Genomic DNA, 15,420 nt, shown 5'->3' with positions numbered 1-15,420 from the left:
TAGAAGACTGTCGATTCTAGTAGCCTACTCCCTGACTATTTAAGTAGACAGATTAACAATAAGCCCTACTGCTGGATGCATCGAATAGACGAATCGAAATGTTGGAATCCAATGACGCGTATCATGGATGTCGACATTAGCATGTCATGTGGTTAGGGTTTGAATGAGCATCTCAACGCTTTCCAGCATAGAAGGCAATAACGGTCGCCATTGTAAACACTTTCCCTTGCTCTGCCCAGCTACCCGACTTCAGCGTCTCTGTCTGTAGCTATCAAGCCGTTGTCTCCGGTTCGTTGATTAACTACGCGCCCGTCTCCTCTGGTAGCACTACCTGCTTTGGGGGCATTCAGAGCAATAGCGGCGTTGATTTCTCTATCTTCGGAGACATCTTCCTCAAAAGTCAGTACGTTGTTTTCGACTCTACCGGTCCGCAGATTGGCTTCGCCCAGCAGGCGTAGGCCCGCTGAGCAACTTCCCATAAATGATTTCTCTCATAAGGCACGCTGATCTCGATACATGGACCAACCTTTACCTAGGCGAGGTGGCTTGGGCGCTAGCTTGGTTGGTGATCCTGGACTTTGAATGCTTGGCAATGTGTCATTTCTGAACTCAGCCTGCCTTTGTACATCCTCTGTGTTCACCCGAGGTTGCATCGATGGTGGTGCAGCTGCGGGATGGCATCTCACGATTCTAGACCCACCAACTGTGTTCAACATTGGATGTGTCTACCGCAGCATTGCCTAGTTGGTAGCTCCCTAGGCTAGCCCAATTCACCTGAACTCTATCATATTGACGCAATTTTTGTTCAACTTTCACAATATCCACAAGTCAGGCGCCACAGCATGGCGCGCGTGTGCTGTGTGACCGATATACAAGTCTTCTGTTCAACATTAGCGGCAATGCTGTTCATGTTTGGCAGTAACTACCCGTTTCCAGATGTAGTTAAAATCACAAGATCTAGCAAGTTCAACTGATTATGGCCATGTCCGATACTGCTCTTCTGTTCACCACAGGCTATACCTTTTGCAAAATTGCTGCAGTTGGGGGTCAATCAAGAGCCTAGTCAAGTTATTCTGAGCACGTCTCTGGTTGACTAAAGTTCTTCTGTTCACCGTTGATTGTGTTGACCAAGATGCCGATTGCGACAGCCGTTGGAATTCCTCTGCAAGGCGATGGCTTCAACAAAGAAAAGGAAGACGGAGGCCAACTGCTCGTGCCCTCTTCAGGGCACCGGTTGAACTGGTATTCGGGAATTTTCTGTTCAATATGCTGCACCTGTGTCAATTCTAGCACGAGGCCGACTTTCAAGAGGACCTAACCAGTAAAATCAGAAATGTTTCGCTAATTACATGTTCTTAGTTTGCTGCAAGAGTTGAACTTCACAAAATAGCACAGCGATTGCTGTATTTGATTTTGGGCGCAAAATACGGTGTTCCACGAGCATGGATGGTTGAGCAAAGGAGAACAGCGGGGTTGAACGCCACTAGCACACGCAAATACTCTTTGGGCATAGTGTGAGCGGGCCACTTCTAGGGAGTTCGCTAAAATGGCGTTTGAAAACCCTTGCACTCGTTGAACTCGAACTAACGAACAGCAGAGCTGCGTTGAACTTGGCTACACTCGTAACCGCGCGTGGGCAAAGAAATTGGTGAACAGACAGCCACTTTCCAAGCCTACGATCAACTAAATCGGTCACACGGCTCACACGCTCTAGGGTGAACAGAACCGGTTGCATTGCCAATTGGATATTGTGAAATTTGAACAAAAATTGCGTCAATATGATTGCGTTCATGTGAACCTCGCCGGACTAGGGTGCTGCCAAATGCGGCAATGCTGCGGTGGACGTATCCAATGTTGAACACATTTGCTTTGTTCGCCAATTATTGTGTTCACTGCAACATTGCTGCAGTTTATCACACGAGTCAAGTCGAAGTTCACCTGAGCCTGGCTGAGTTCACCTCCACCGTGCCAGTTTCATCCCTGCCGTTTAACATTGGCTATCTGCGCTAGAGTACTGCAGTTGCATCACATAAGCCTGGCTGTGTTCACGTCTGTGGCGTGTTAGATTCATTCCAGCCGTTCAACAGTGACTATGAGATAGATCCAACCCGCTACGCAGGTCAACTCGGTCGCATTAGTGTGGTGCAGAGTTGTAGCGCAGATAGTCACGGTGAACGGCAGTGATGCATTAAATACTCCATGCGGATGAACTTGGCCAGCCTCGTGTGATTCAACTGCAGCGTTGCAGTGCTGATAGTTTGCAGTTGAACAGCAGGAACAGACCCAACACGGTGCACGCGAGCACGGACATACTCGTGAGATCCAATGGCGGTGTTGTAGTAAAGAAAGCGAATGTTCACCAACAGGGATGAATCTAGCAAGCCACGTACGTCAACATGACCCGATAGGCATGATTCAACTGCAACGTTGTAGCACAGATAGCTAATTTTCAACGGCAGGATGAGTCTAACGCGCAACAAGTGAACTCGGCCAGGTTCATGTGATCCAACAGAGGATTGCAGGAAAGAAAGAAAATTTGGAATGGCAGAGATAAATCCTACACGGTAGAGGTGAACTCAGCCAGTTCGTGTGATCCAGCTGCAGCGTTGCTGTGCTGATAGTTGCCGTTGAACGGAAGGGACCACTCAAAAATGCCACCGAGTTGACTTTGCTAGACTCGTGTGATCCCACCTGCACCTAACTCGACACAACTGTTGAGACGGCGGTGTCTAGACTCGCGTGATGCTAACAGTAGCTGCGTCGTAGCGCTCGCGTTCCATGGCAAACTGGGGTACAGTACAGTACGGCATTTGTGTTTGCCGTGTTTACTCTGGTGTGACACTAACTGCAGCTTCTGCTCTGTTGACCCTGTCCAGATCTATCCAAGTTCACCTTGGATATGGCCGTGTTGGATATTGCTCTTATGTTCAACACAGGTCGTATCTATATCAAGATGCTACAGTTGGAACCAATTACGCGCTTAGCCAAATTAATCTGAGCACGACTCTGATTGTCTGAAATTTTCTGTTCACCATTGATTGTGTTCACAAGGTTGCCAATATTGATAATCATTGCATTTCCTCTGCAGCGCGGCGGCCTCTATTAAAAAAAATGTCAACCGCTTGTCTCCCTAGATATCGGTTAAACTAGCATTCAAGACTTTTGTGTTCAAAATGCTGGCCCTATGACAGTTCTAGCGCACAGTCGATTTGCCTGACGGAAAGGACCCAATTCAGTAAATCAGAAACGAACAAGATTACTCACATGTGCCTGGCTTAGTCCATTGTTGAACTTGAATGAATAGCACAATAATTGCTATATTTCATTCTGAGCGCAAAATACGGTTTGGCAACACGCATGAATGGTTGAGAAGAGAAGAAAGCCCCGTTGAACGCCGCTAAGAAAGGCCAAAACACATTTTGGGCGTAGTGCGAGCGGGGCCACTTCTAAGCAATTCGCTCAATACCATTTTCCCCTGCAGCATGAAGTGGGGTGGGTTCCTGCGACACGTATAGTAGCTACAGAATAGCATTGATGGAATCGTTGGAGAGACTCATATGCTCTACAGTCGTGCTCGAAATCGCCTTGACCAATTTACACTGAGAAACTCTTTCCTGGCCCCACTGCCAAGGCGTTAGCGCAGATCATTTATTGAGCTGGCCGTGTCAAATTGAGGGCGAAATAAAATGTGCTGTGTACTATATGTACCCTGACGGAAAATTACAACATGCGTGTAAAACGTCCGTGGAATTCCATGGAATCGTAAAGTGGATCTGCAAATCATGTGGGGAGTGCTGCCTAGTGCCGGGTAACCTGATGGTCTTCCGAGCGACTTCAGTTCTCCTTCTCATGCTGTGCGGCGTGTGCTGGTGATCACCTGTGAGGCTGTCTCTTTGGCCTAGAGAACCTCAACAAGTGATCCTAGCGGCCAACAACCATTCTGACCACTTGGCGGTTGTTGCAAGCGAACAACACCTTCAACCGCTCCTGATGGTGTAAGCCTCAACTAATAATCACTCACCTTTAGTCTGTCGTTATAGTAGGCCCAAGAAAATGACTCCCAGTTCTCTCATTAGCCATGATGATAATGGCGTTCAACAAAGCATCATGCTTGACCCGTGGGGTGATACATCACAATATGCACCAACACCTGGTAACTTCTGTTGGTCACCCACCTCCCCGTCCGACATAAGCTGCATCAATGTCGATCACATCTCCCCTGTCGATTACGCCTCACCACAACGAAGTGCATCACAAAAGAATAATCTTCCCTTACTCCAGTTCGGTGATTGGGAGGAAGGTCGAACATATGACGAGGATCCGCTAACTTGTATCCACTACTTGATCGAGTGGAAGATCACTCTCAATAATAGGACGGTAGCGAAAGATACAGAACAAAATCTGGTTCTACAGTGATTCTCGAAATCGGCTTGTCCAATACACATGATAACTAGTTTCTGGACCCACCGCCAAGGCCTTAGCGCCAATTAGTCATCGGGCGGGCCGCGTCAAACCGAGGGGCTGGGTAAAATGCGCTCTGTATGTTACAGTACCTAACTACGTAAAATTACACAAAGCGAACGAAAAGCCAGTCGAATTCCAGGGAAACCGATAGTGCGTCTCTGCAAATCACGCGGAGAGGAGCCTAGTTCCCGGACCATCTGCTAGGTAGCTTCAGCTTTCCTTCTCAACTTGCACGGCATGCGTGCCCCTTTGTCGGCCATAACTTCCGATCAGTCATGGGAGGCGGTGGAATGGATTGGAATGGTATGTTGCAACGTATCCATTGGGTGGTCAAATTTAACCGCCTTGGTCAGTGCTGCCGAGGTAGAATGGAGGCTTGAGATGTGGTTAAAGGTGGACAAATCAACTGATCTCCTCTTAGAGTGGTGAAATTTACACACCACTCTGGCCATTGTTTCGGAGATAAAATGAAATGCCGTGGTGTATTTAATGGGTAGTCAAATTTAACCATCTGTCGGGGGACAGATAGATTTAGCTCTGACCAAAGTATTCATTTTTAAGCCATTTTCAATAATGATCCAATGAGACAAAAAATATTTAGAATGGAGAATGCGATTGTGTGGAAAATGCTGACTCCTTACTTGAAATATCAGTTCGAAATTATTTAATAGGCAGCTGTCTACGATATTTTAATATGGATTGCTCTAGTGTAACGTGTCAAAAATGCTATACCGCTAGACCAGAAAGCACTATTGGTTCGACTAGGTAATATAGTATTTTTATATTCGACATAATGTCAAACATAAGGCGTTGGAAGGCAGCGCAAATTCGATTTAAAGGGTTTATACTCCCCTTATTAACATACTCGCTGTTTACATGGAATAATTGTTCGCCTTACTTTTGTAGTGGATCAACTCAGACAACTTGGCAACATGGCAACTATTCTGATCTATTGGTTTGTATTGCTAGCTGCGGCTTCCACAGCGTTGGCTACAGCTTCTACTTCCACCTTACTAGACGTGTGTACGACCAAATACGGCCGAACCTCAACTAGTGGGGTTAGCACTGAGAATGTATTCCTCACTGTCACTAGGTATGCTCCTTATGACTTGATGTTTACTAGCAATTTGCAGACCCTCAACTAAAACTGTTTCTAGTCATGCCACTCTCACAACAACTTCGACCCCTATCAAAACAACAACTCTTTCTCCATCGACTATTACCTCAGTGGTGACAGACACAGTGTATTCCACAAGCGTCTTAGACCAGAGTACAGCCACTTTCTCAACAACACTTACGTCGACCCTTGTGGTAACCAACTATGACATCATTACAAGTACACAAATTGTTACGAGTGATACTACAGTAAGTTTATATTATGTGAAACCAGACCTGTACCTATGTGAAATAGTTTATATGGCTTTCATACTTGGCCATCATTGGCACATTTGAGACTCAACTTATCAGATTCACAGTACTAATAGTTGAATAGGTTACTTCTTCCATCACAACTACGATTCCACCTTCCTCTGGATTTACCTTCGCTTCAGCACTCAGCCAGTCAACCAATGGACCTAGGCAGACGGCTGCCACAGAGCAAGACGCGGTCACTCACGGAGCAGATACATTCCACGTGTCTATACAGTCTGACCAAACAACTGCTCGTGTTGTTGTCAACCCTCCTATCTACCCTACTGCAGTGACATGCGCTGGCATTGTCAGGGTTATCACTACAAGTACAATAACTAAGACTGCAGCGACGACATTGACTGTGACCAGTACACCACCTGCCAAAGCTACTACTGTTACAACTGAATTTACGTCAAGTAAGTTTTCAAAGCAGAGACTTCATAACTCGTTCCTGGATATACGCTAAGATATATACAATAGCTGTTACCAGTACTCCAGTTGCTGCTTCAACAACACTCACATTTAGCACAAGTGCAATAGTATCGACCACAGTGACAACCACCACGACAAGCACGCAGGTAAGTTCATATGCCGAAGCTCTTCAATATGCATTAATAACCCAATCTACTAGACTATAACTGGCACTGTTACTGTGGAAGTTCCTATAGCAACCTACTATGCAGCTTGCGGCCCAGACAACCAAATCAATGAAATCAATGGTCAAGGAATCCCCCAAATATTTTATTCTGATCTGGGGTCCCTCAGTTCCGTACGAGCGACAAATGCATATGACTGCTGTGTGGATTGCTTAACATACTCTGGGACCTGCTCTGGTTATTGGTTTATCAGGGGCCAGTGCGCACTGATCATCCCAACCAACACCACCTGTGATCCTTCAAACAACAGTCATGAGTCCGCCGTCTTAGGAGGTAGCGGCTTCACGATTGGTAATTCTAATTGTGGGTCGTACTCACTGCATTGATTTATCAACGCTTGACAACCAGCGCTCGGAAAGCTATGGGCGGGAAAGAGGGGGGTGCTTCTTAAGTTCGACTCGGAGGAAGGATTCCTATTTAATGCCCTATGACAGGAATTCACAAGAGAAATGGAGTAGCGAGTGCCAAGTGCATCATTTATCATCCACCAGTCACATCCCATCGCTGCTAGTCCTCAGCGCCTACAGCACATCGCCTTGGTCAATATCCCATAGATAGAGGATGTTGTTCCCCGTGTGGGAAAGTAGAGCTAACAGATCGTACTGGGAACTAGGCTCCAGGCGGCCCTTTCCGCGTGATTTGAAGAGACCCCCTATCGGTTTCCATGTGTCAGTGCAATTATCCACCTGGTAATTTACAATATGATCCAGCTGCTGCATTCCTAGCGCTTACTCAGCTAACCGCCATTGTCTATTATGGAAACTGGCGCCCGATGTGGAATTTACACGTCCATTTTCCACTCCGACAATTCCCGCCTGTCTACTCTATAAATACAGTCAGAATAGCTAGTCTGAATAGCATCGATTTCATCATTCTCCAATGAGACTACTAGGTAGAATTACTAGTGCATACGCCCATCAGACATCCTGACACCATGGAATTCCACAGGCTTTTGGTACGCTTTGTGTAATCTTACGTAGTTAGGTACTGTAACATACAGAGCGCATGTTACCTAGTCCCTCGGCTTGACGCGGCCCGCCCAATGACTGATCCGCGCTAAGGCCTTGGCGGTGGGTCCAGAAACTAGTTATCATATGTGTATTGGTCAAGCCGATTTCGAGAATCACTGTAGCCCCTCGATTTCATTTGAGGCTCTTTTTGCAACCAAAGCTAAAGGAGCTACTTGTACGAAAGTATCCACATCGAAAACTTGAATCGGATGACACGTCTGTTGTCGTATCCGCCACTCGGCAGAAGGGCCTCACTCTAAGGTTTGATTGAACCGACATTGATTGGGCCTCTATAGAAAAACAGCTTTCGGATTGGGGAGACCTCTTTCTTGCTGGCAAGAAACTGAGACTGGTCATCTCATTTAATTACATGGAGAACTCTTCGAGCTCAAACGGAAGTGGCAGGACGACTGATAAACGAGGCACTTCGTCTGCTACCTAGCGGATGCTTCAGGAGCGAGATCAACAGGTCTATGCTAAGGAAGTAGCTTCCGGAGAGCCGCCTGCCTAGAAAGAGGTATATGCTTTGATGCGTTGTCCTGGGTCCTGCGAACTAGGTCCGCACTGCTGGCAGGACACTTATGGAAAAAAGCACTACAAGCTCTACCAGGATCAGCTGGAGAGCTTAGTGAAATATGTGCAGAGCGGTAGGGTTTTACAGTCACATGAAGATGTGCCTGGTATGATTCGTGAGCAAATCTACAGAGCATAGAGACAACGGCTCGACAGACTACGGCCCAATAATCGATCTACCGCCGAGGCAAGCTGCCCTCCCATTACTATCACCAATGTGCTTCCAACACAAGCCCAACAAGCACCTAGGCTGTCAACATCCGCACTTCTAGGGAATACTATTGCCTCTTCAGCCGACGTTCCTGCCATTCATATTTCAGGCGTTCTCGATGTTGCTGTGAGAGAATATAGCAGCTGGCAATAGTCACGTTTGGGTGACGAGGCATTAAAAGCCGAGGTTAGAAAGGCGTGTGATGTAGCCCTAGATGATGGCCTAGACTTGGCGCAGATTGATGAAGACAAAGATCCTAATTACTTTAAGGTTCGTGGTGTCAAGTGGGGTATTGCTCGGCGTTTTGTCACATTAGGCACTAGGCGGAAAAATACAACGGATGTGTGACAAGCGAAGCGGATATATAGTGCGAGCATTGGGTATTCTGGTGGGCCCTTTTGGGCATCTATATAATTTGAGATATCTTCTATGCAGCTTGGCAAGAAAATCAAAGTTCATCGATTATCAGACTTGCGTTTCGGAAATGACCCTTTGCGCTCGATGCCCTTGAACCAACCACGTCAACGCACCACTCAAGAAAGGCGTCGAAACCTTGATTTGGGTTCACTTCATACTCATTCCACTTCCGTTGATGAATTGCTTGAGCTCGGAGAAGAACTCTTCAATAGGGTTTAAGTCCGGTGAATAAGGGGGAAGATATATTAGCTTCACGCCGGAGTCTGAGCACATCCGCTAGATCTTCTCCGTACGATGAAAAGAAGCGTTATCTATGACGAGAATAGACTTCGGCTCCGGCCACCGGTTGTAGTGTTAAAGAAGTTGTTCGATGAAATCCTCGAAAACATCGGCATCGGTAGAGCCTTGAAATATCCGTCGTAGGACAATCCCATCCTGAGCATACGCAGGTAGTATTTGATAGCGTTTATCCCGGTGGAAATTAGAGATCTGAACCGGAGTAACACGACAGGAGACTAGCCTGTTCGTCGAAACCTAGCCCGTTTATCACAACCTGACTCATCCACGAAGACCAGATGGCACGACCGAAAGCTAGATAGGTTGTGGAGGTAGAAGTCCCGTAAATCTGCGTTCCGTTCCTTCGCAATCTTTCGAGCTGCTTTCTTTGACCATCCGACCGAAGCAAGAGCTCTGCTGATGCTTTGAATCGTCACATGCTTCCCGAATTCGTCCCAGAGAAAGAGAGCCATCTCGTCTCGATATAAAGTCGGTTTTTCTATCAAGTGTTCATAGAGAGCTTCTAGCATGGACGGTGTGATACTTCGCGGGCGTCTAACACCATTGCGTGGCGCCCTAACATTCCCGAATACTTGAAGGTTGGAGCGAATGTGGAGTATGGATTGTTTGCTGCAGCCGGCGGCAAGAGCCATCTGGGACGTTGTTAGTGAGTTACTCTGGATCATATGATGAATAAGCTCGAGCTGTGGGGGTTTGAGGTTTGGTGCCATGTTGCTCGATATAAAGTGGAGTGGTTGTCTGAATGAATGACTGTGCTACGTGGACTTACAGTACTCTACGTACCGCAGTAGGCTACCCCTTGGGTATGACGGGCCGACAATGGATCCGGGCTTATGACATCACCTGGCACTAATACATTCTACCCGGTTCTATGGGATTCTCACAGGTTATCACGCGAAGTAATGCACTATATAGTATAGCAGATCTCGTCCTAGAGTCACGCTGTTATATTGTAAGCGGCGCTAGGAGCGGACCGGGCCGGCTTGAGTGTATCCATTATTGTTTTGACTTTGGTAGGGCGAGGACAGCATGGTAGGAGTACCGCAGTGTGGGGCGGAAGCTACGGGAACAGTGGCACCAAAAGTTTTCGACCACCCAAAGTACCTCTTTTTTACCGCCTCCTTATTGAGGACATACCGCCAACATCTTACAATATATGAGTGGTCCGGCCACTATTTGCCGGCAGAATTATTTGCGTGGTACTTCAGGTGGTCGAAAACTTTGGAGGTGCCACTGTAGTCGTAGACTGGTGGAAACCGATGAATTTCTTTGTGCAAACAGACAGAACAGATAGGAAGCCTAATCTGGCAATAATCGTCATCCACTTCTCGCGCCTTAATCCCCTAATCACGCGATTTCCATTCTCTATCAATCAGTCGCATTTTGCATGAGTAGACTGGTCACGTCACGACGCTGTTATTAGAAAGCTTCTCATAGAAATGCAGCTGAGTCGGGAAGCTTACAGTCCAACCGCAACAAAATACCCGCATCGTTTGATTACCTGTTTAAGCGCTATGAAGTCACCTGATGTGAACTAGCGGACCTGCCCCCTTTCAGCTGAGAGTCAGGAAACATCCTCCACCGCAAGCCACAGACAATGCATGTTATCAATCATGGCATCGACATCTTATTGTGGTGCTAATGACGGCCTGCAGATAGGTACTAACCATGACACAATCACAGCGGAATTCCACATGTCTAAACGACAAAAGACCTCCTACCATGACGGTTCGCCTTCCCCGCGACGCGATCGGTACACCATCACCTGGATTTGTGCGCTCCACATAGAAATGGCACCAGCTCAGGCCATGCTAGACGAGTTTCACGAAACACTGCCTACCTATGCGGACGATAAAAACACCTACGTCCTAGGAAGCATCAAACGACGTAATATCGTTATTGCGTGTTTACCAGAAGGGCAGTATGGAACAAACAACGCAGCGATCGTTATGACGAACATGAAGCGGACTTTCCCAGCAATACGCGCATGTTTGATGGTCGGGATTGGCGGTGGTGTGCCAAGCAAGGCTGATGTGCGTTTGGGCGATATTGTTGTTGGAACAAGGGTGATGCAGTATGATCTTGGCAGCGGTTCTTATCTATCTATCTTCTCCCATGACAAAGGCTGCAATATTGCAATAGAGAACAGATTCTGGTATCGACCGAATAATCCGAAACAATTGAAATCTCCAAGCCAGAAAAGTATAGCAGACCGTCAGTATCACATATTCTAGTGGTAGAATCCTTGGCGCCACTTCAACATTTCATACCAGCCGTCACGCCGAGCGCAAGTAAGACTGAACGGCACGAACAGTAATTCAATGCATTGCCTGAATAATACCAGTCACCGACTGAATTAATCCAAACAATAAAGCCAAAAATAAGGCGATCACTGCAATCCAAAACGTATACCTCTGGTTAGGCTTACGCTTGTCGATTATCCACTGCCGCAGCGTTGTCGGCTCTGTCCGGTCGTATTCTTCGCGCAATTCCAACAACTGGCGGGACCAGAAAGGGAAACTAGCGATATCACGCGATGTAGGAGGGAGCTGGCCCGCTTCCAGGTCGATGGCTGCTTTTCGACGGCATTTTTGGATCCAACGCTGGCACTTGAGGTTGGATCTTGGGATCAGCAGCGACAATGTACGTGCAGTCTCTTCCAAGAAGCCTGGTGGGAAGATGGGTTTGAGATAAGTAAGTAAATGAAAGCTCACGGAAATGCGACTTATCCGGGGTGGGCGGGTCGTACCGATCTTTGCTATGCCTATACAGATCTAGGAAAGACGACAGGTGAAAAATTTTGAGCTCCTTGTGCTCGTCCTCCAAGCTCAATGAAAGGTGATCCTCAAGGCGTTCCGTCCAACCAATCTGGAACCCACCAACTTTCCTCAGGTTGTCGATATTAAATGTTAACAAAAATGACGGGGCATCGGGAAATCCTGAGATTTTGGAAAAAGAGACTGAATGTACTGCTCGAGCGTTCGCTTGTCGTCCCAGTCTTCGATAGAGATGAACAGCCAAAGGTGGACTGCTACAGCAATAGCGGGGATAGCGGGTCCTATTTCAGCGTAATGCGTCTCGACTGCCTGAATGAGCTTTGACTTCGTGTAGTTCACGTTGGCCTTGACAAAGTCGATAAAACCGACAAGTTCTTCATTTATCTGTAGCTTGAGTCGATATGCCTCGATCAAAACGAGCTGACCATTGTAGTAGTCCAGTAATGCGTCCGAGGTTTCTTCGACACGTTCTTCCTGTGGTAGATTCCATACCGCAGGGATTAAGTTCTCCAGGTCAGTCCTTGCACTGGTAGCTCGTTGAACAACGCTGACGGAGGGCGAGAATACTGGGCTTGACATATTGCTCTCCTGGTTTTCAAGAGATCGGGGCTAATATACAGTGAAATTGGGTGACATCGTTTGAACGGTCCGGGTCGGCAATGTGGCACGTGATCGTCGGGCAGAATGCCTCGAATAGGACAGAATGCCGCATACAAGCCTCTATTTTATTCGCTCTTGCCAGCTGCGCCTTGGGGCTGTGGCGCACGGCTGACTGTGATGAGCTTCTAGTTTCTTACCCCGCCTTCATGAGACAAAAACTTTCGATGGCTATCAAATCAGCGACACGAAGCCGCGGACCCGACATAACCATGAGGACCATGTTGCAGACACATCTCAGTCGAGTCTTTGACTCGGAGACAAAAGTTGAACCGCCAACATTCTGGGAAGGTTTAAGCCCGGAAGAACGAAGAGAATCTGTTGACCAACAGCAATATTGGGGGTTCAAAGGTCAATTCGCCTGGAATCCCGCCGGTCGGGTGGTGGAAGAATGGAATGCATCCATATACCAGAATTTGCTCAAGCCGCTCTTCAGAGAAAATACAGCCAAATTATTTCGTGGCGTCAGGAAGCAATGTCTTTATGACATCGCTTGTTGGATGGTCGGCAATGAGTGGCAGTCGTCTCACCCTGCAGCAATCATTCTTTCCGGCGACCCAAAAGTCTCCAGAAACGGCGTAAAATTGGTCAAGAGGCATGGCCAGCTGCTCCTCGAATTCGGATTCCGCGTATACGAATATGAGAGCGATATCTTACCGAGCATGACCACCTCTTTAATGGACGAGCTGAACATTACTACAAGTCTCTGCGGCATGCGGTTTGTCGTTGGGGGATCGGACGGCATGTCCTCTAGAATGTCAACTCTAGGAGGCGCTGTCATTCTAGGCGAAGAATATTTTGGTGTCACTGTATTGCATCCTTTCATCCAAAGGCATCAAAGCAATGAGTCCGACGAAGATGATCAATCCGACTTGAGTGATAGCGAAGACAATGCTTCCAGTGTGGGTATCGATTTCCATGCTGAAGGCATTGCTCTAGATGCAGACACGATCTATCTCCTAGAGCCTGAGTCACAGGGAAGATTTGTGGGCGCCATTCCCAAAGAATCAAGGTCGAGGTATTTCTCGCCGCATATGGATTGGGCTCTCGTGAAACTGGAATCGACCACTGGCCTGCTTCTCAATTTCGCAACCCTTGATGGCAAGGTTGTCGTTCCATCGAAAGTATCGGTGACCTTCCCCAAGGATCTAGTATGGGCAATAGTGAATTCAGCTACACCTATACAAACCAGAGTTTCCCCTGTCATGCACGGGCTATTCTTGCCTCACTCTGGGCTTCAAGATGCCTGGGCATTGAACATGAAACCAAGTGAGTGCCAATATGACCTTTCCTGCAGGGTTTGAAATTAACTTTTTTTGGCCAGCCCTTGGAGATTCTGGAACATGGGTCGTGGACCCTGAGACTGAATCAATATTCGGTATCATTGTCGCTGGGTCAGATCTCACTGAAACCTCATTTATTTTACCTGCGCAAAACGTCTTTAGTGAAATATGGGAGCGTTTCCCGGGCATGCAGTTCCCCTTATCGGGTGATCTACACACACTGCTCAACGCAGTTAATCTTGAAATGCCTCAAATTGCCGAGCTAGCAGTGACCAAAAGCACCTTGACAGAGCTGAATCTCGTGGGCTACGAGGGTTGGAGTCCACTGTCATTAGCGTCTTCCAAAGGTTCTAGTGCTCTTGTAGCGTCTTTGCTGCAAGCAGGAGCCGACCCAAACCTCGCATGCTCCCCATCAACTCTGCCGTTACATCTTGCTGCGTACGGGGGATTCCTGGAAGTCATACGGATATTACTGGATTTTGGCGTGGACCCTAATTCAAGAGGTGTGTTTTACATGAAGCCATCGCGCATGCTGGATCAAGGTGCCGATGTCAACGAGGGTGGAGATTTTAGCAATGCACTTCAAGCCGCATCCTTAGAAGGCCATAGAGAGGTGGTACAGATGCTGCTGGATCGAGGTGCCGATATTGACGCTCGGGGTGGACGGTATAGTGCACTTCAAGCCGCATCCTCAGGAGGCCATAAAGAGGTGGTCCAGATGCTCCTAGAACAAGGCGCCGATGTTAACGCCCAGGGTACGAAGTACGGCTATGCACTTCAAGCCGCATCCTTAGGAGGCCATAAAGAGGTGGTCCAGATGCTACTAGATCGAGGTGCCGATGTCAACGCCCAAGGCCCAGTTAGTGGCAACGCACTTCAAGCCGCATCCTCAGGTGGCCATAAAGAGGTGGTCCAGATGCTACTAGAACGAAGGGCCAATGTCAATGCCCCAAGTGGAAAGTACGGTAACGCACTTCAAGCCGCATCCTCAGGAGGCCATGAAGTGGTAGTCCAGATGCTCCTAGATCGAGGCGCCGATATCAACTCCCAGGATCAAGTTGGTGACAACGCACTTCAAGCCGCATCCTCAAGAGGCCATGAGGTGGTAGTCCAGATGCTGCTAGAACGAGGCGCCGATGTCAACGCCCTAGGTGGAAAGTATGGCTCTGCACTTCAAGCCGCATCCTCAGGAGGCCATAAAGAGGTGGTCCAGATGCTGCTAGATCGAGGTGCCGATGTCAACGCCCAGGGTCGATCGGGTAACGACGCACTTCAAGCCGCATCGTTAGGAGGTTATAAAGAGGTAGTCCAGATGCTACTAGATCGAGGTGCCGATGTCAACGCCCAGAATAAAGTTGGTGACAACGCACTTCAAGCTGCATCCTTAGGAGGTCATAAAGTGGTGGTCCAGATGCTACTAGAACGAGGCGCCAATGTCAATGCCCCAGGTGGAAAGTACGGTAACGCACTTCGCGCCGCATCCTTAGGAGATCATAAAGAGGTGGTCCAGATGCTCCTAGAACGAGGCGCCAATGTCAATGCCCCAGGTAGAAAGTACGGCTATGCACTTCAAGCCGGATCAGCAAAGGGACATAAATAGGTTGTCCAGATCCTGCTGGATTGAGGTGCCGCGGATCTACATGCAGCGTTGTTCCCAGCGAGTCG

General features: G+C 47.9%; 5 protein-coding genes across 5 annotated transcripts; 4 read left to right on the top strand and 1 right to left on the bottom strand.

The window, feature by feature from the left end:
- Positions 1 to 5,396: 5,396 nt before the first annotated feature.
- Positions 5,397 to 6,686, top strand: N7474_004995 (uncharacterized protein; the record flags this gene model as incomplete). Its single annotated transcript, XM_057196410.1, has 5 exons — positions 5,397 to 5,557; positions 5,622 to 5,829; positions 5,957 to 6,290; positions 6,355 to 6,452; positions 6,558 to 6,686. The coding sequence occupies 5 exons, from the start codon at positions 5,397 to 5,399 to the stop codon at positions 6,684 to 6,686; spliced, it is 930 nt and encodes a 309-aa protein (XP_057053806.1).
- A 3,965-nt stretch (positions 6,687 to 10,651) lies between these two features.
- On the top strand, positions 10,652 to 11,272 carry N7474_004994 (uncharacterized protein; the record flags this gene model as incomplete). Its single annotated transcript, XM_057196409.1, has 1 exon — positions 10,652 to 11,272. One exon carries the CDS (start codon positions 10,652 to 10,654, stop codon positions 11,270 to 11,272), a length of 621 nt encoding a protein of 206 aa, XP_057053805.1.
- Positions 11,273 to 11,947: 675 nt separating this feature from the next.
- On the bottom strand, positions 11,948 to 12,394 carry N7474_004993 (uncharacterized protein; the record flags this gene model as incomplete). Its single annotated transcript, XM_057196408.1, has 1 exon — positions 11,948 to 12,394. The coding sequence occupies one exon, from the start codon at positions 12,392 to 12,394 to the stop codon at positions 11,948 to 11,950; it is 447 nt and encodes a 148-aa protein (XP_057053804.1).
- Positions 12,395 to 12,693: 299 nt separating this feature from the next.
- On the top strand, positions 12,694 to 13,776 carry N7474_004992 (uncharacterized protein; the record flags this gene model as incomplete). Its single annotated transcript, XM_057196407.1, has 1 exon — positions 12,694 to 13,776. One exon carries the CDS (start codon positions 12,694 to 12,696, stop codon positions 13,774 to 13,776), a length of 1,083 nt encoding a protein of 360 aa, XP_057053803.1.
- A 166-nt stretch (positions 13,777 to 13,942) lies between these two features.
- On the top strand, positions 13,943 to 15,355 carry N7474_004991 (ankyrin repeat domain-containing protein; the record flags this gene model as incomplete). Its single annotated transcript, XM_057196406.1, has 1 exon — positions 13,943 to 15,355. One exon carries the CDS (start codon positions 13,943 to 13,945, stop codon positions 15,353 to 15,355), a length of 1,413 nt encoding a protein of 470 aa, XP_057053802.1.
- Positions 15,356 to 15,420: the final 65 nt, after the last annotated feature.

Source organism: Penicillium riverlandense, assembly GCF_028828495.1.
Source record: "Penicillium riverlandense strain IBT 135883 chromosome Unknown utg000003l_segment0_segment0, whole genome shotgun sequence".
Taxonomy (NCBI): domain Eukaryota; kingdom Fungi; phylum Ascomycota; class Eurotiomycetes; order Eurotiales; family Aspergillaceae; genus Penicillium; species Penicillium riverlandense.
This window is presented reverse-complemented; position numbering and strand designations above follow the sequence as displayed.